At 37.2% G+C, this 20,976-nt stretch overlaps 1 protein-coding gene across 5 annotated transcripts in view; it reads right to left on the bottom strand.

Moving 5' to 3' along the window:
• The window catches only part of LOC129720813 (bifunctional heparan sulfate N-deacetylase/N-sulfotransferase), a 328,426-nt gene that overhangs the window by 35,654 nt on the left and 271,796 nt on the right, over positions 1-20,976 (bottom strand). For all 5 annotated transcript variants that reach the window (XM_055672580.1, XM_055672583.1, XM_055672582.1 and 2 more), the window contains one exon: positions 5,924-6,127. In XM_055672580.1, the coding sequence (XP_055528555.1) occupies positions 5,924-6,127 (204 nt within the window). The remainder of the gene's footprint in view (positions 1-5,923; positions 6,128-20,976) is intronic.

Here is a 20,976-nt window from a genome sequence, read left to right on the forward strand (position 1 = left end):
AACGGAGCACTTTCCGTTGTTGTGTCGCGTTTGCAGGCACGGCTCAGACTGGCTCGACTGGCAGACGGTCGCGATCACGCAAGTCTATGGAAGTTATCAGTGACAGCTGACTCTTCTGTGTGTGATTGATGAGACATTTCTTTTGTAGTAAAAATAACGCCTGCAGCACTGCCTGAGCAGTTTGGTTTTCGCCATGGGCATTCGTCTACTCAACAGTTACTTAGAGTAACTTCTATGATTCGTACTAATAGTGTTGTATAAATGTGAAGGTTATTTCACTGGAACTGCTCTTCTAGACATAGAAAAGGCATTCGAGAGTGTTTGGCACGAAGGTTTGATAGCTAAAGTGTTCAATTTCCGTTTTCCTCTTTACATTACAAAAATGTTACAAAGTTACTTGACTGACCGCACTCTTCAGGATAACTATTTAAATAATAAATCTGATAGATTGCCTGTTAGAGCTGGTGTATCTCAAGGAAATATCTTGGGTCCAATTTTATGTAATATTTTTACTTCTGATCTACCGTAAAAGGAAAAAGCCTTCGTGTCATATGCTGTTGGCTGCAAAAAAATCTAGATATATTTTCTTGATACTTGCAGGAATGAAAGATTTTTCCCAATGCATCAAAAACTTGAAACGATTCAGAATGAACTTTCGAAAATGATATTGAAGCGTCCTCGCTGGTTTAGCACGAATGAATTACATAGACTCACTAATGTAGAAACATTAGAAAATATGTCAAACCAATTATCAACAAGTTTCGACAAAATCGGCTTGATTCGATGTATTTTGGTTTCTAAATTCAAACCTTTTGAACCAGCTGATCGATTTCACAGTGCAACGAAAATTGAGTGTATTTTGATGCAAATCAAATTTCCTTGAGTTTGAACATATTTCAACTAAAGGGGCAACAATGGCACCATTATGAATTTTTGAGAAATCGGAAACTTTCGATGTTTTTGTGACGCCATTTTGTTTTAAGATGAATATAAAAAAAAAAGTTAAAAGTAAAAAAAATAAAAGTCTGTCCACATATTAGCATCTTTTTACCCATCTGTTAAAACAAACAGATCTCAAACGGACAAAAACAAAACGGTGATTCTACGAAAACGGTTTTGGCATGGTTTTAGTATATTTCACAAAGCAAAATAGTATCGAGTATGTCTGAGCATTAATGGTAATGCGTCAATATCTAAAAGTGATAGTCAAATTATACTTATGTTGAGTAAAAATGTCTATATATATAGATATAATTTGACTACCACTTTTAGATATAAGCGCATTACAATAATTGCTCAGACAAACTCGATATTATTTTGCTTTGTGAAATATACTAAAACCATGCCAAAACCGTTTTCGTAGAATCACCGTTTTGTTTTTGTCCGTTTGAGATCTGTTTGTTTTAACAGATGGGTAAAAAGATGCTAATATGTGGACAGACTTTTATTTTTTTTACTTTTAACTTTTTTTTATATTCATCTTAAAACAAAATGGCGTCACAAAAACATCGAAAGTTTCCGATTTCTCAAAAATTCATAATGGTGCCATTGTTGCCCCTTTAGTTGAAATATGTTCAAACTCAAGGAAATTTGATTTGCATCAAAATACACTCAATTTTCGTTGCACTGTGAAATCGATCAGCTGGTTCAAAAGGTTTGAATTTAGAAACCAAAATACATCGAATCAAGCCGATTTTGTCGAAACTTGTTGATAATTGGTTTGACATATTTTCTAATGTTTCTACATTAGTGAGTCTATGTAATTCATTCGTGCTAAACCAGCGAGGACGCTTCAATATCATTTTCGAAAGTTCATTCTGAATCGTTTCAAGTTTTTGATGCATTGGGAAAAATCTTTAATTCCTGCAAGTATCAAGAAAATATATCTAGATTTTTTTGCAGCCAACAGCATATGACACGAAGGCTTTTTCCTTTTACGGTAGATCAGAAGTAAAAATATTACATAAAATTGGACCCAAGATATTTCCTTGAGGAACACCAGCTCTAACAGGCAATCTATCAGATTTATTATTTAAATAGTTATCCTGAAGAGTGCGGTCAGTCAAGTAACCGGTTTCGTAGAATCATTGTTTTGAGCAGTCTTGGCCAACTCATCGTGTGTAACGAAGAGGCTCATATAATTTGCACAGAACACAGAAGCATGTTGAAAAAAACGGATGAGTTGATTATTTTTTTCGTCAGCGGGGAGTAAATGCACACTATGTGAAGAAAGCCAAATACGCAACATCAGAAAGCTTGTATTGTGAAAAGTAAGTGCATAAAGCTCTCGTAGAGAGACTTTCTCGATTTCAAATGATAAAATACAGATAGCGCACATTTATTGCTCATTGATAGGGGCACTATGATGAAAATTCTAGCTGGTTGAAAACTGTTTCCTTAATAACCTGTTCTGTAGCGTTTACGTAGGGCTCTGCGCTATGCTCACTGTGTTATGCTTACTGAGTTTTGGCGTCGAAAAAACATCAAAAATTTCCGATTTCTCAAAAATTCAAAATGGCGCCATTGTTGCCCCTTAAGTTGAAATATGTTTAAACTCGGGGAAATTTATTTCCGCATCAAACTTCATCAAAAAATCATACATAGAAGCCAAGGCAAAAAAATTGTTGCACTGTTTTCTATCCTTTGGATCAAATTGAAGGTAATTATTTCTATTAATTTATTAATTTATTGGTCAATCTTCAACAAAAAGTTGTACAGATATTTACTTAGTCTAGGTGTTGAATTCTTTGTCTATAAGTACTTTTACTGATATTAAAATCAAAGACGTCACAAACTTCGTTGAAAACTCGGCAGCACATATTCCATGGTGCGTTATAAGCGTAGTTGGTACGATGAGTATGTTGCCACAGCAGCGTGTAATTTCGCAGCTGCCTCCGTGGAACGGTAATACCAATAGAACCTAACAGAGAGCTGCAGTCGATTTCTCCATTGAGTAAACCAAATACAAAAAGCCGCTGAAGTAGTTTTCTTCTTACTGCCAGTGGCTCCAGGTTAATTAGTTGACATCGTTCCTCGTATGGCGGAAGGTGAACAGTGTTATTCCAGGGCAGGACACGTAGAGCATATTTTATAAAGTTTTTCTGTATAGCTTCGATTCTGTTTAGTTGCGCAGCGTGATATGGCGCCCATATAACAACAGCGTATTCCAGAATGCTGCGGACTAGAGCACAGTATAGTGATTTGAGCGCATAGATATCTTGAAATGCACTAGTATTTCTTTTCAAGAAACCTAAGGTGGCAAACGCTTTGGCAGTAATCATGGAAATATGCCCGTTGAATCTGACCTTAGAGTCGATGATTACACCCAGATCTTTTATTTCATTCACTCGGGGAAGACTGCTGGAACCTATTGTATAACCAAAATGCAAAGGATTGCGTAAGCGGCTGAAGGTGATGGCGCAGCATTTAGTGGCATTAACCTGCATGCCGTTCAATGTGCTCCAGCGTAAAAGTGCGTCAATATCATTCTGTAGAGCACAACAGTTCTAGGTTTTAGAAGAAAAGCAAAAAAAATATCTGTGTGCTTTTACAGTAATATTGAATTTTATACAAAAATGTAATCCAGATACATAATTTTTTAGAAGCTAAAACGCATGGTATTGGGATCCTCTCAAAACCAACTTTCAAGGATATTTGAAAATGAAAATTTGACAAACCAGAACTGCCAAAAACAAGACTAAATTCCCAAAATTGAAAATCCATGGAAGCAATGATGAAAAAAATAGAATTCCAATACGGATCAAAAAGCTTCAAGATATTCAATGTCACCAAAAACAGAAACCCAAGAAATCGGAATCCTTGAAACTTCTCCTAACAATAAATCATGAATTGAAAATACCAAATACAAAAATGCTAATTATTCAAATTCCAACATCTAAAAAAGTTCTGGAGTCGAGAAAAATCCACTCCTTGAAAATCAAAATATTTGAAAATTTAGATCTAGATATAAAACATTGACTAAAAATCAAACATGTCAATTTAATATACAAGAAAAACCTGATCTGAAAAAATAAATCCAATATCCATGAAAATTTTTAAGTCACGAGTAACACACGAGTCGAGAAAAAATCCACTCCTTGAAAATCAAAATATTTGAAAATTTAGATCTAGATATAAAACATTGACTAAAAATCAAACATGTCAATTTAATATACAAGAAAACCCTGATCTGAAAAAATAAATCCAATATCCATGAAAATTTATAAGTAAAGAACCTCTAATCCAGAGGTTGAAACTTTAAATCTGGAATAATCGTCAGAATCGGTTATCACTGGATCTGGGATATCAAGAAATCCCCATGAGAATACTAAGAATTATTTCTAAAGTATACGAAATATTTTATCAAAATCTCAAATAAATAACTCGGAGAATCCGAAAAACAAAAAAAAAAACTTAAATTAGAACTGAATCCTGGAAATTAATGCAATCAAGATTCCAAAGATATCTACGGATAAGAATGTTAAGAAAATTTGAAATCAGTTAAGTTAAGAATCTCCGTGAAAACAATTTTCTTGAAACCTGGAAAAATCTTTAGAATTGGTTTTTACTGGATCTAAAATATAAAGAAATCCCCATGAGAATACAAAGAATTATTTCTAAAATATACGAAATATTTCATCAAAATCTCTAATCATTAATTTAAAGAACCCCAAAAAAAACTTTGAATCAGAACTGAATCCTGGAAATTAATGCAATCAAGATTCAAAAAAAGAGTCAGAATCTCAAAAATCTATGGACGAGAAAATTTGAAATCCGTGAAATTAAGAATCTCCGTGAAAACAATTTTTTGGAAATCTGGAAATGGAAAAATTAATTTATATTAGGTGTTTTTTTTTACTTTTTCGGCTGTTTTTCAGAAACCGGTAGTTCAAAATAGCACCTGAAGTTAATTGGGGTTATATTTGACCATATTAAATTGCTCACCAGAAACCAGAAGTTGCCATTTTGGACTTCAAAACGGAAGGTATTTCGCCATTCAACAGTCGAATACACCTCCGAAACGAAGGAAACAATCTCAATAAGATCAAAAATTAAAAAAAAGAAACAAAGATGAGAAGAAGAAAATCAAAGCGAGAATCGGATTTAGAATACTGAAGATGAATTCAAATCCAGACAATCCAAAAGCAAACAAAATGGAGTAATTTTTTTTTAGAATACAGGGGGTTTAATTCTGAATCGATTGCATTGAAATAAATGAAAAAAAAACTGTTTTATAGAATGAAATCACGATTTAGTAATTATAATAATTATGAGAGTACAGAAGAGATCTAAACTTGTGATCTAAAAATTTGACGCTCCAAAACTGTTCGAACTAGACACATTTACACGTACATAATAAAAATTACTAAAATCTCCTTTTTGAGGAAAATCCTGGCTGATTTTTTTGACAATTTCCGAATACTTATAAAAAAATAAACGTAAAAACTAAAAAATTAAAATTTGATTTGAATAAAACAAAATTATTTTCCATTATCGCTTAATTTACTATTTGCTCAACCTTTCTGGTTATAGAAACAAAACTCCAGTTGAGTAGTTTGAAGATCTTTTAGTGATGTGAAGGCTCAATTTATTCGTTCCGCACCAATATGCAACACAGACCCGAATGAGCAAAGCTATCGCAAAACTGTTCCGCACAGTTGACCATAAACGTTTGCATATCCCCCAAGCGAGGCCGGACATGTTTGTGCAATACATTACGTACTTTCTAGGCCAAAGTAATCGAACAACATTTAAGAACAAAGCCTGTCCAAAGTTCGAAAGAGCAAAGTTGATTGCAATCAATATCCGACATGCGAAGGAATGTTTGAACGTTCCTTTCCCAAACGTCGTATTCAAACAACGTAAAAGATAATCACAGAAAACACAACAATCACACAACAACACACAGGACGAATGTACTCACTTGATCCGATTGTAGACGAGCAGCTCGGCAATATCCCGACCCAGCCGGGAGTAGGTCGTTTCGACAAACACCAGAACTTTGGGGTCGATTCGCAGCCGGGCCTCGGACCGGTGGTCAGGTGCGGGGGACGCCTCGATGGGAGTCTTGCCGTTCAGCATCCGGCAGTGGATGAGGGGTGCGGGTCGAGTGTCACGGTGCATAAAGCTGCAAAAGATAATGGAACGGCAAACAAGAAATTTGTTAGTTCAGTTTTTAGCTCGGAATTAGCGTTAAATGGCTCCGAAAGTAAATCCGTGTGTGGGGTGGAAAACTTCGTCCGTACGGTCACACATGGGGTGCTGCCAGAAGGAACGCTCCGGGTGCGACTTAGTCGGTGTTGATGAAAGGATTAAATCGCATAGGATTATGGTTTCAGTGGGATTTGCTTGTTCACTGTTAATTGAATACTTTTTGGATGAAATGTTTGCTCTTACGAGTAAGGTGTGTTAGTCGAAATAAATTGTTAGTTCTACTTCTTTATTGGCCTGCTCAGTCTGGAGATGAGAAACTTAAGCAGCAAAAATGAAAAACGACTTCTGAAGAACACTTGCTTCGCGAATTATGTTCGTACCATTAGTTTTTTATGAGTCTTGGCGGTATATTTTAACTTATATTGCATCACAGCGATCGAATGTTGGCTTGAACCGCACGTAACTATGACTAAATGTGTTCTGAAAGTTAATTCAAATTCAATTTTAAGCACATAATTTAAAATTCCGTACATTTTAGACAGACGCGCTCAAAGTTTCGCCGATAGTTTTCGGCTGTCCTATTAAAAGTCCATTACCAAAGATATTAATGCCAACCGCAGCTGCTTCTTCGCGTGGAGGCGTGACTTTTGTGGAAGATTGCAAATTTTCATTTTATACAGAGAACATCTCGGTCGGGAGATGGGCCATCCATGTGCACTCGCGGGGTTAGTGGTGGCAATGTAAATAACAATTTTCCGCCTTTCGCCCAAGTAGCTTTCGTCTGCCAGCAGGTCGCGGAGAGTTAAGATCTTTCCGACGTCGGAAAAATTTTCTTCTTTTACTTCTCTTATTATTGCATAATTAATTTGAATTTATGCTTTATTCAGTGTAATAATAATTAGTTAGTCGTCGCAATTAGTAGTCGTCTGCTTCGCCAGTAGGGGGTGTGCGAATGAATCTGACGGGATAGGAAGTATGATAATGATCAAGTTTTATAAAGGACACCCTGTGTGAGTTTTTCCATTGCACTCTGTACACTCAATCGAGAGCGTCGGCAGGCTGGGTGGACGAGAGTGTAACAGACAAGTGCATTCGGCAAATGATTGCCTGTGCATCTGCCAACTGCAGAATAATTGGAGTGTTTTGAGTGTATTTATCACACCCTTTTCGCCTTCAGCTGCCACCATCTTGTTATGGTATGGTGGCAGCTGAATTGGATTGTTGGTTCGTAAAACCAACATTACGGGGGAAGGAACCGCGCCATAATTTAAAGACTGGATGCAGCTAATGGTGAGGAAAGTGCAATAGACGGTGGAAATAACACTGGAAATTGAGTGTTTAAATGATGATAATTCTGCTGCTTTGACTGCTTTCACGAGTTTTGAAAGTTAGTTAGTCCCTGTAATAAAATGGAGCTTCGAAAATTTAAATACCTAGACTTCATAGAGGCAGTATCTAAATACTAATTGAAGGTATGAAACTCTAGCAATCATTAAAATCGAATACACGGTCAGGATTTATAAAAATGAAAATGTAGTTCTGTCTGTCTGGTCCATATAGACTTGGAAATTACTTAACCGATCGGTGTAAAAATGTGTATGTTGGGGTTTTTGGGCCCGGGGAAGGTTCTTATAATCATGGTTTGAGATCCCTCCCTACTGTGGAAGAGAACTCTCATACAAATGCAACACAAAATTCTGCATAACTTGGGAGCTAATCAACCAAATGGAACTAAATTTGGCATGTTCAGGTTTTGGAGGTTTTTATGGTAAGACATGGAAGCATCTAGAAAACAATGCATTTGCAGGATACAAACAAACCCCAAGGTCAACATTTGGAAGTGTTTGGAATCGATTAGAAGTTCCTATGACTTCAATGCTGAAAATTAAATAAATAAAATAAAGAATTGGGTGGGCCGAGCTTACCGCATCATCCAGTTTTTCATGAAATGTAAAATTGTGTTAAATAGCATCATTAGAAACACTACGCTAATAATAAAAAGTTCTTCAGTATGGGTAATATAATAGGAAATGGCATTTTTTCAAGGGAAGAAATAGAATTAACATGGGATTAGATAATGAAATAATAAGATATAAATAAAACATGAATAGGATATGAATAGGATAGAAATAGGATAGGAATAGGATAGGAATAAAATAGGAATAGGATAGGAATAAAATAGGAATAGGATAGGAATAGGATAGAAATAGTATGGGAATAGGATAGGAATGGGATAGGAATAGGATAGGAATAGGATAGGAATAGGATAGGAATAGAATAGGAATAGGATAGGAATAGGATAGGAATAGGATAGGAATAGGATAGGAATAGGATAGGAATAGGATAGGAATAGGATAGGAATAGGATAGGAATAGGATAGGAATAGGATAGGAATAGGATAGGAATAGGATGGGAATAGGATAGGAATAGGATAGGAATAGGATAGGAATAGGATAGGAATAGGATAGGAATAGGATAGGAATAGGATAGGAATAGGATAGGAATAGGATAGGAATAGGATAGGAATAGGATAGGAATAGGATAGGAATAGGATAGGAATAGGATAGGAATAGGATAGGAATAGGATAGGAATAGGATAGGAATAGGATAGGAATAGGATAGGAATAGGATGGGAATAGGAAAGGAATAGGATAGGAATAAGATAGGAATAGGATAGTAATAGAATAGGAATAGGAATAGGATAGGAATAGGATAGGAATATGATAGGAATAGGATAGGAATAGGATAGGAATAGTATAGAAATAGGATAAGAACAGGATAGGAATATGGAGGCAATAGGAATCAAGTATGAAAGGAATAAGATAGAAACAGGATAGGTTATATTAATACAAATCATGACAATGCATGATATGACATGACATGATATGATATGACATGATATGAGATGATATGATATGAGATGATATGACATAACATGACACGATATGATATGTTGGAACATGATATTGCATGACGTTAGATGATATGACTACTAAGTATTCACTGTTTCATCAATAAAAATGCAACTCTATTTAAAAAAAATAGTTGCCCATTAATCATTCAAGAGTATATTGCCCATCGTTAGCTACAACTTTGTCCCATCTTTCTGGTAGAGCTCAAATATCGTTACGATAAAAGTGTTCGTTTTCGGAGGCTATCCACGAATCAAACCATTTTTCGATATCTTCATATGAGCAGTACATGCCCATGTGACATCGAGAAGAGCAAGTATTTTTGATGTGGGACTACGTCTTTGTTTACTATACTGAGATGCATTCTGTAAAACTGGAAATGAAACTGGCAAATGTTGCGTCAGATTTCAAACGTTAATAACAGTATAACCACATGATGGAGAACAATAACCAGTATTTTGTTGGATAAATAAAATGTAGAACAATTTTGTAATATGCTTATTATCCCTCTAATTTCATTGTTAAGCGGTAAAATCGATAAAAAGTTTCAATGACAAATTTACGCGAACAATGAACCAATTACATGCAAGCATTCCTAGCACAGACGACGTGAATGGACACCAACCGTTCCCTGTGATATTTTCTGTATCAGAGTAATTGACAGAGTCTTCCCGTCCCAATAGGTCAATTTATTTTTGCTTCGATGAGCTTACACTAAGGTGATGCCTCGAAGGTAAAAGTTTTCCGAAAAGTTTGAAACAATCCCCATTCTTGAACAATTCCTAAACCTGCTGTCAGAACGTAATAAAAACTGATGTCTTGAAAGAAAACATGCTGGTATAAGCAACACTGCCAGTGAAGCAGAAAGCTGCAGGTCTCTCGTCGTCTATGATTGCAGCGGTATTCGTGTGCAATCGAGGAAAAACTGCAATGCTGCTGCTGATGGTGATTGAAAGTTTATCTCATAAAAATGACTACCATAAATTACTCCACAAGAATTGTACATTTTTGCAACGGTTATAAACTATTTTTATTAAATTTTATATTTGATATTCACTAAATAATCGTGACCGGATAGTATCGAAAGATTGAATTCCCAAATATACAAATTTATAGAAGAGTGAGAGCCGGTGAATGCTTATGAATCTTTGGTCCATTTACTAAGATTCATTCCGAATTTTTTCTTACATTTCAAAATTGTTAGATGATATTTTATTATTTTAAACTTTTCCATAATAAACGTTTATTTGCTGTCTTCGTAATACAGCGAATGTAACTGTAGGCAAATGAAAAAAAAAATTCTCAAGCGAAAAACAAAAATGGAATTGTTGATTGCTACGATTTATTGCTGAAACTTGTTGATAATTTTGTTTAACATATCTTCCAATTAATGAAGTTTCGTAAGGGCTCCCATATTATTTTGAAAGTAAGATCCATATTATAAATTTAATTTAATCAGAGTTAAATAAAACAAAACCATTCATTATGATAACGTAAGTATTATTGGATTTGCACAAAAAATTCTACAGGTATAATATCGCCAAATATAAACGATGCAGCGATCCGTTAGGATGACACGTGTTGTTGAATATATCTCTAAAAATAGATTTCCAGGGAAGGCTGAAAATAAAAATACGTAAGTAATCGAGAAAACACATTGATTCTATCCGCTGACTCTGTATATTTTGGAACAAAAAATCCCTTGATTACAGTGTTCAGTCCCTCGTCACCATTTCATACAACCCTAGGGCTGTATACCTTATAGTATTTTATTCATTTATGGACTCGTCACAGTGACTAGAAAAATTGATCTTTTGAGATATCGCTAGGATGTTTGCTTTATTGTTAAAATAATTCGAGCTTGTGTGTATGCTTTTTCATCTTTCTTTTTTACACTTACCACTCCGAGCCTTGCTGTTGACGGTCAACATTATTGCCAATTACAATTTCCTGGAGAGTTTTTGCAGAATTCTATGTGAAAGAGGGGTTGGTGGGTTCTACTAAAAGTCGAATCCACGACCACCCGCCTGTCAAAGCGAACTTTGGAACAAGTAAGTGTTCAGGTCAATCGCATTAATTGAAGTCGATACCGTTCCCCAGTGATGGTTTCATTAAATTTCAAAAGCTTATAATGCATAACACCGACCTGGCCTCACCATTTACACACAATAACTTTCGCAGCGTGTATATTCAGCCGAGCCGACGACGTCAAAAAAGCAAAGCCTCAGTGCTACATTCCGTATCGGAACTCGACCTTCTGTTTAGACTTCGCAGCCAACTGTTAAGTGTACAGGACAATTGCGGAGCTTGCGCTTGTAGGATCGTAGCACACTAACAGTCTCTCCCGAGCTGAGACTCGAACCTACGACGACTGGCTTGTTAGGCCAGCATCGTACTTCGAGACTAGCTGGAAGCCAACGACGTACAAACATGATTGGACAGTCTTCATGACTTTTTTGTTTGGTTGCTGTAATGAGTTTTGTTATGAATCCATCTTTATCACCCATGACGATGTGATGAAGAAAATTGTTCTTCGACGCCTTTTGGCTTTGAATCATAAGAAACCCATTTTGCGTGGAAATAGCTTGGTGGGTAACTCCTAAAACCGAAGCAAGCTGCTCCTACGTTAGGCAGGGATCTTCATTGAACAATTCAGCGTCTCCGAAGGTTTTTGGCATTCTAAAAGTAGGCATATGACGCAATAGTTTTGTACAGAAGCAAAGACCTTTGACTGCCTTACAATTTATCGCCTGTTACTTCATAAAATTTTTCATTCTTACTTAAAGATCAATGAAAATGCTTTGAAATTCTTACTATACAGAATTGTAAATTATCTTATGACATAATGCCCCTCTAAATTTGAATTGCAGTCATAGCGAACTGTACGTGAAATCTTCAGAGACTACAATAACGTTTTCCCGTAAGCAAACGGAGAAACGGCGAACCCGACGAGCAACTATACAGCGGCTTTTTGACGCACTTACGAGGCAGCTAATGGCACCAAAATTCACATGAACTGTTAAAAAGCTACAACTTCTTATTTTTGTCCAGTTTGAGCTATAGGGCAAAACCTGTAGTGACTAGTGTTACAACTGTGTGATGTTTTACGCACAATTTTTTGTGCGAAATCAGATCAGAACTGGAGAAGAACACAATTTTTAATTAAAGCTTCAACTGTTGGTGTAGAACTTTTTATTTATAAAATTTTTAAATATTGCGATTTTCTAGTACAGCACACTGAAGATTTTGTTTCTCATGATATAGCTATTTAATAGAGCGTAAAAATTGGCAACATTATTCTTGCAGTTGAGGCAAAACTATTTTCGCCGCCACTAAAAAATAACAAACGAAAGAAAAAATGGGAGGGGAAAATTGACAGAGAAAGAGAAAAAAATCCGCAAATTCATTTTACATTATGCATACAGCGCGCACAGGGCAATGAGTTTTGCAACCATAAGGCTATTAAAAGCTCTGCTGTGGACAAGTGAACTGTGCTGCGAGGACTTCGAGTCCTGTTGAGCGAGCCGCTCTATCCCTAAATGCCCCCTTCTTTTCTCGCCTAGTTTGCATTGGCTACTTGCGAATTAAGGCAGCAGGACGGGCTGCGAGCAATTGAAAAATTGGCGATGGTTCAAGTTAATCTCGCCCGTTTCGCGCCAGTGGAAAAAAACAGTACTGCAATAGGGGCAAACTGCTACTATACTTGTACGCGAGAAAGAGAGAGTAGGAAACCATCCCCTAGTTTGCAGAAAAGTCGGGGAGAATCCTCTTAGGAAATTGCTTCCGCGAAGCAAAACGCTGCGACGTTGAATTGCAAGTGCACTTGAAAATAGCGAACGCCGCCGACGACCGATTCAAGCATTGTTTAAGTTAGATGAGATGGAAAATCTTCCCCGCCTCATGTACAGGACTTTTCCGGTTTCGGCGACGACAGGCACGGGCTGAAAGGAATATCCATGAAGGATAATGAAGTTTGCCGTGTCGCGGATAACAATTGGGCTGGTGCCAAAGTGTAATGCTAAGCATTTATGGAAGGCCACCGAAACTTGTGGGTTTTCCGGTAGCCAATTTTCGGAAATATGTAGTGATTATCCGGACTGAATTTACTGTCGCAGTTCATGGTTTTCGAGACACAATTTTAAAAAAGCTATTTAGTAATTTTAAGTCCATCCAAATCTGTCCTAGTAGGATGTTAGACGATAGGGGATACAACAATGTCGCAACAGGGGCAAATATGCACAGGATGCCGAGAACCTTCACTGCATCCTACGGTAAATAACTGAGTAGAATAAATAATAAATTCGAGTCTGCTTTTTTGGTGGAACAGAATACTGTTGCATTTCGTTTCTTTCATCCAGCCGGAGAAAAATATGCATAATCCACGGCCGGGAGAAATTTTAAGATTCTGAAAATGCAGCGAACCGTTACGATGACACGGGTTCTTCTCTGGTGCCATCCCCCAGGGGGAGTTTGGTTTTTACAATTCAAAGTGCAGTTTAAGTCATGGTAACCCTCAAGTGCCTTCTGCTGAATTCATGTTGCAGGCAAGAGTAAAATCAATTTTTCACAATTATTAGTTCAATAGAGGGTTATTCCAAAAGCTGCATCTCTGAATTCAATCGCCATGTCTTTTTCGCAATAGAATGTAAATTCGCACATGTTTTATTTATAGCGTCGCTGATTGCTCGAGCATTCTACTGTGCAATATTCAGCATCGATGCATCACCGAAAGACGATTAACTATCGCTAGCTGGCTGCTCGCAGCTGGGGCACTTCCTTCCGGTTTCGGATATTTCATTCGCAATATTTCCAAAGCTTAGCGAGACAACCATAAAGAACATTTATTGCAATACGTAGCGAAAGTGTCACACCGTCCCAGTCCGCCGGTTTTGGGTGGTTTTAGTGTTCCATTCCGAAGGAGGGTTCTCTTTTGAATTGTGCCATTTTTCTATCTCGGTGGGCAGTAAAATTTTTCTGTTGCACATGCATCAAAGTTTGTATGTTTCGCACGTTCCGTGTTCTTTTTTCAGCTACCACAGCAACACGATGTAAAATTATACCAAGGGAATTGTCGACATATTTTGGTGAAATCTGCACAGCTGCTTCTCGAATAGAATGAATTTTATTTGGTTCAAGTAGGTTATCAGAATTCAATTTTCGTTTTGCTTCGAATAGGCGAGTCTAACTGGAAAGTGCTCCGGAGCTACTATAATTCATCGAATAGCCAGCCAGCATTTGAGAAAAAGAACTATCAACTATAGAATCGTCTCAGTTCGATCCATTTCATAATGGGATATTTTTCTTTGATCAAAGACTCCGGCTGAAACAAGAACTAAATATATAGTTTTGTTTGGTTCGTTTCCGGATTCCGTTTTTCGATTGTACTTTCCGCTGATTTTAATATGAATCGCACGAACGATGCTTCAGGGAGCATGGCTGCCGCTGCTTCAGTCAGGTAGGGAAATTGCTTGGCTGCTTTTTTTCTGCACCCTTCCACGAACTCTCCGGGAATCGCTGTTTCTGCTGTCTCAGTCCCAGAAGCGATACTGAGCAGATAAGATTGAAAAAAAGCGCTAAGGGAAATGGGCGAAAATTGAAATTTTCAAACGAGTGCTCCACGGAGCGGGTAGGATGAAAATAAGATTATTTTCCATTCGCGTCCAGCCAAAAGAACAAAAAACCGGAAGAATTAAACTTTTCGGCGAATCTTAGATATCTGACTCTTTTTTAAACTTTTCTGTTTGGCTGAAGTTATCAAATAAATATTTTTTTTGTAATCTAAGGCTTCTTGTAGTGATTTCCATTTGGCTCATTCTCCTTAATTTTGAAAGAAAACTCAGTTGATTTTGACTCAGTTTAAAATATGCATTTTTGTCTTTAGAGATGAAGGGAATGACGGTGTTCAAGTGAATAATTTCTATTAGAGAACAAAATATTAATTTCAATAACATACAACGTGGGCTGCTACTGCTGACTCGTTTAGTAAAGCCCAGCCCGTTCAAACATACGAGTAAATTAAATTTCCACCTGACGTTAAATGCATGTTTAGAATAATGTACGGCTCATTGATCCGATCCCCCTCAACCCCCGTGTCTGAGAACGCCTCGAAAGGCCTACATTATTGGTAGGACAGCTATGTGTATTCCTGCGGCATCGCACCCCATCTAATTGCATTTTATATGTTGCCTGTCTTTGTCCAAGCGTTGGGAAAGTGCTGAGTGCAACGACGACGGTCGGCAGTCAAGATGCGAGTCTGCGGTTAGCATGCATTTCAATAAAACCACACCCATGTTTGATCACAGGAAGACACAGTAAGGAGAAACCCTGCAGCTGCATGTTGAGGCCTACATAGTCCGGGTCAGTCCGAGCTGAGCTCTCGTTACGCCAATCACTTCCGGCCGGAGGTGCCGATGATGGCTGCAATGTGCAGCAACCCTAGCTAGTAGCTAAGGACGACGGCTGGATACGTTCCACTGCCGATGGCAGAACCATACGTACGAACGTAGGTACATGTCGAGAAGTTTCCTGCATCTTGTTTCGGGTTTTAATCAAAATTGATAGGTTAAGTGGAGTAAAATGGGTGATAAATTTAATTAAAATTCGATACGGTTGCACTTTTGGTAAATTTGTATTGCTACTGCAGGCTGGCCTTGGGCTTGGTAGAACGAACGAAACCATGGTAGGGATTTGAGCTTCACCCAACTTTCGAAGAAAAATGGAAAGTTTTATGTTTCCAGCTTTATGAAACATGCGTAGGAAGGCAAATTTTTCTCCTCTCAGTGACACGCAGATCATTAAATGGTTTCGGGGTGGCATATTCACTACTTTGTTTTACTGTGATTCAAGCTTTAAAACTTGCATGAATAAGTTTAAAATTATAACACGTGTTCAAACGGAGGCGCGTAGTACTTAGTAACCCTATGGAGGAAACAATTTGTGTTTCGACGGACAATTTAGTATGAATGTAAACCTCAAGTGTATTTGGAAACAGTCCCGTTTGAAGTTCAATAAAAACTGGTGTTAGGAATCAAAACAATGCCGAAACAAATGAAGGTAGAAACAACCCCAAATTACGCACAGAATCACCGAAAAAAGCTGACCAGAAAGGACCAAAATAGACAGCGATTAATAAGTTGAGTCTAGAATCACCGATTTTTGTTCCTAAACTATGAAAAATCTTAATAGAAAATGATTCTAAATTAAGCCTAGAATCACCGAAAAATGTGTCCAATGGCCGGAAAAGACCGCAATAAAAAAGGCAGGGGCGACTCGTCCATAGGTGCAACCTGTGCATTGCACACGTGGACGCCAGGCAAAATATATATTTTAGACGCAAATTTATATCAATATTTTATTGGTTTTCAGTTTCACATTCAAATAGTAACGACTAGAATAACTTGCGTGATTACGCGGACATGATTGTGATTACTTATTCAAATTGCCATTTTCAGAATTTGTAGTTGAACAGGCAGATTTAAAAGCCACGTGTCGCCCCTGAAAAAATGATTCTTAATTAAGCTGAGAACCACTAAAAAATGTCAGGAAAGGTAATAACAAATTTATGCTTAGAATCGCCGAAATACACTTTTAAAGGCTGAATAGGGCTAAAAAAAATGATCCCAAATTAGGCACAGTCTTAACACTATCTTAAGACAGTCTCAATGACCCCAAAACAACCCCATATTAAGTTCATAATCACTGAAAAACGCGTTAATATGATCCGAAAACGTCGAGACATTAAATTATGTTAAATTTTGTTCAAACATGCCGAAAGCGCTTTTAGAGGTCGGTAAAGGAATGATCCAAAATTAAACTCAGAATCACCGAAAAATCGTTTTTAAATCCTGGAAAAGGCTACAATCTGAAATTTTACCAAATTTACCTCAAAATCACTGAAAAACGGTTATAAAGGCCATAAACGTGGCCGGATTAGAAAATGATCTAAAATCAAGTATCAAACGTTTTTAAAGACCGGAAAACACTCCCACTAAGCTTAGAAACACCAACGCGTTTTTCGAGACCCGAACAAGTGAATGACCTCAATTTAAGTTTAGAATCACCGGAAAACGCTTCTCAAGGTCAAAAAAGGCCAAAATAGAATTTATTCAGCTTGACGCAAACAATAGTTTCTCAAGGCAGGAAAAGACTAAAACACAAGAGAGTGATTTCAAAAACAAAACTCAGAATCACGGACAACATTTTGTTTGGGTTTTTGTTGGGTGCACTTGATAGTAAAGCCGAAAAACAAAGCGTTTCGGATTGTCATTGTCATTCCGTCTTCAGTATACCGGGGTACATTCTATGAAAACTGACATTTTGGGTTGGCGAAATGAAAGTTGATAACAGCTTTTACAACCTAATGTTAACAGCCAATTCAATAATTATTATGTAGAGATGGCTCAAATATACAAGATTTTTAAATTACGACAATTATTCTCACCATGTTCTTAATACATAATGCAGGTTAGGAGAAAGTTTCAAAGTCAAAAATCTACATACAATTTCCATAGAATTGGTTTATTCTCCTAACACAGATTTAAAAAAGGTAGATCGGTCATTGCACAATGGTCCAGAAACTGACTTTAATGAGAAATTTGGGTCTAGAGCTCTATAGTAGCAATATTTTAGACAAAAACTTTCTGCTACAAAGTTGTTGCGTATGATAAAGCGCTTGTCAAAAATTATCGAAAATTAGGGTGACCCAAATACTCGACGGAATCAATTATCTAACTTTTTTTTATCTTTATAGATAGAAGAATAAGTTATTCTATAATGTTATAACTTTGTTATTTTTAAGCAATATTTTTATTCCCAAAGCCTCAAAACAAAACAAAGGCGTTCGAAGCAAGCGCCTGAAAATGGAAACGCGTTAGTAAAATTTTCTAGCCAATGATGATGGCATCTTAATTTGTGCAAAAATCCAAAATCGATCAACTGGTTCAAAAGTTATGAATTTTTGAAAATAAAATACATCGAATAACACCGTTTTTTATGGTCACTATTTCTTAGCTGGTCGCCCTAACGACTCAACGAAAAACTACGGATTTGATTATTTCCGTCGAAGATCCATTTCTGTAATTTTGAACACAATGGAAACACTTTGCGTGACAAGTTCAATAAACGAATGAGATGTTCAATTCAATAATGTGCGCTTTTAAAAGCGACCAATACTCGCCACCACCAGCTTTCTACTGCTTCAGAAAGAACCGTCCGCTTTGCCGGCCAACGCACGAATGAGAAATTCAATTCGATGACGTGCGTATGATACCGGTACAGTTTTGGAATGAAAATGAAGGGGTGAAATGTTCGAATGGTACAGTTATTTAGAAAGAGGGAGGAGTTTACAAGAAAAGGGAATGGCGAGGAAAGTAAAACAACAACAACAACAACAAATCATTTACAAAGTCAGATCGGTTGTATCCGTTAGTGTCGGCTGTGCTTGCGAAGGGAGGTAGTGATTGGTTGCTCGGTATGATTAGACAATCGATGTTATTCACCAATTTTTTTATAGTGTATCTAAAACAATAGGTTGTTTTTATTACATAAAATAAACCGTACAAAAATTTCTGATAGGTTGATGCCAAAACCACGATATTCTGAAAAGAAATGATTGATATATAAGACCTAAAACCTGACCACTTTACCCTGGTTGAATTACTAGATTTTCAAATTTAGGTGTTAAAGAGTTATTCACTTTTTCCAGCTTTCGCGCCTTCAATCAATAAAAATTGTTCATGCCAAATTTCTGAAAAATGCATGAAACGTCGAGATCTGATGTTATCGAAAAAAAAAATGAAAAAAAGGCATGAGACTTGAAAGTTTTTGAGATGGGAAACTCCCACATCTCAAAAATTGATAAGCTCCAGATATTCAATTTAAAAAAAAATGTTTTTGTGACAACAACACATATCACAGAATTTACTTTTGGAAACTGTTTGGCCACCTTGCTAGCAATACCAATTGGTATCGTATTTGAGCAAAACATTTGGAGAAAACACTGGTGCAGCGTTAAGTTGACAACGAACCCGTCCCCCGAAAACAGTTTTTTAGATTTGATTTTTCGTGAACTTTTCATGAATTATCATTTCCACAATACCAATAATATTCCACAGCCAGTTTATTAAGTAATTGTCATTCAGCTTAATATTAATTTCCGTAAAAATCTCTTTCTAGATTTTATTAATTTCGGATTGCTGAGAATTGTTCACAGCAAATTCGTTAACTAAATCTCATTTTGCCCTGTTATTTATGTATTCTCAAATTTCCGAACATTTTTTTGGGACAAAAGCGCATACTATTTTATTATTTTACTGAAAATAGTCAATTTTTCAGAGTATCTTCCTTAAGATGAGATATTATTTGAGCATTAGGACAATTTCTTAAATGTCAGAGAGGTGAGAGAGAGCTATATTATATAGAGTTTGAGATTTTTTGTGTATGATTTTTATCATGATCAATTATACTGTTGACATTGAGCCGGGCTTTACAGACCCTGCAAGCATTATACTGTTTGTTACCTACTTCGGTCTGTTCCGAAATAAATCTGGCTTTCAACTATCCGTTCCAATCGGACTTCGGACTGGACTTCCCAGATTCTATCCGGTCCGATGTCAATGCAGCAATTTAATAACGATTTAAACATTGAATTTTTTTGCTCAATTCAACTTTCCATCATCAATTGCATCGCCGAATGCGTCTCCCGCATTTCCCGAGGCCTGAATCCCTATACCGGTGTGGTTGTACTGGCGTCTCGAGGGAAACCCACATCCGGGCATTTTGCACGCTTCGCCACCAAACCAGCCAGATAAGTTGGTGGAAATGATGCCACACTGCGTTGTGATTGATGTGGTTAACGCCCCCCAAAACACGAAATCAAGCTAACAATTTGTATCAAACCATGGCAGTGCAGTGGTTGTGACACTCGAAGTTTGGCGATAGAACGGTTTTTGTCAGAGTCTATCGAGTAAAAGTTGAAGCTTTACAATTTACCAATTATTTACTGTAGTACTTTTAGTCGTAATATTTGATTCACTGACAACAAACTTCTGGGTGTAGTTTTCAGCTCGGTGTCATTACCCGATTGCACGCGGCGAGCGTAAAGTGTTATCATTAGCGAAGCCGACGAGAACGTGGGTGAATATTTTATGACCATACATTGACGAATAAAAGTTGCAAATGCAACTCTCTGATGCCCCCTTCTCCAACGACGTCAGCATATTTCCGGCTTATGATTGGTCCGTAATGATGATTTGGAATATGTTATTTTTTTTTTCTTCACATAACATTTATTTGACACGGCACAAATACAATTTAATGTTTAACGGCGCCAATTATATCTGATGACTTAAAAACTAAAGCAAATTTTTTATCCTCGCTGCCGACTACGAGCTGAAATTAAGTCTAACTTAAAACTAGCATGGGATTTCCAATCAGTGTTTTGTTGTTCAATGGACGTCTGATAATCGTCGAATGGCATGTATGGATTCGTTCTGCTGAGCCACGATGTCGTGAGTTGGGACAGAGGCTCGTAGTCCTTGGGTCCTGGTTCTGTTGTGCGGGGTCTGGTTGCTGGTTTTGTGCTTAAGGTTCAAACGTGTTCTTGTCGTTTTGTTGGGTGTAGACGGAGGGGAACGGGACTAGACTGGGGCGTGGATGGATTTCAGGAAAACGTATATAAGGGACATGTAGGATAGGTCACGGCTCGCCAAGACATCACGAACAGGAACAGCCGGCTGTCTACCCTCGGCCTGCAGGGAAGCTATTAATTTAGACCTGGCGTCACGGTGTACAGGGCATGACCAAACCACATGCTCTATGTCGTGATAACCTTCACCACAGGCACAGATACCACTTTCCCCGAGCCCAACACGACGGAGGAGCGCGTCAAATCTATAGTGATTGGACATAAGCC

The sequence above is a fragment of the Wyeomyia smithii genome, chromosome 2 (assembly GCF_029784165.1).
Source record: "Wyeomyia smithii strain HCP4-BCI-WySm-NY-G18 chromosome 2, ASM2978416v1, whole genome shotgun sequence".
NCBI lineage: Eukaryota > Metazoa > Arthropoda > Insecta > Diptera > Culicidae > Wyeomyia > Wyeomyia smithii.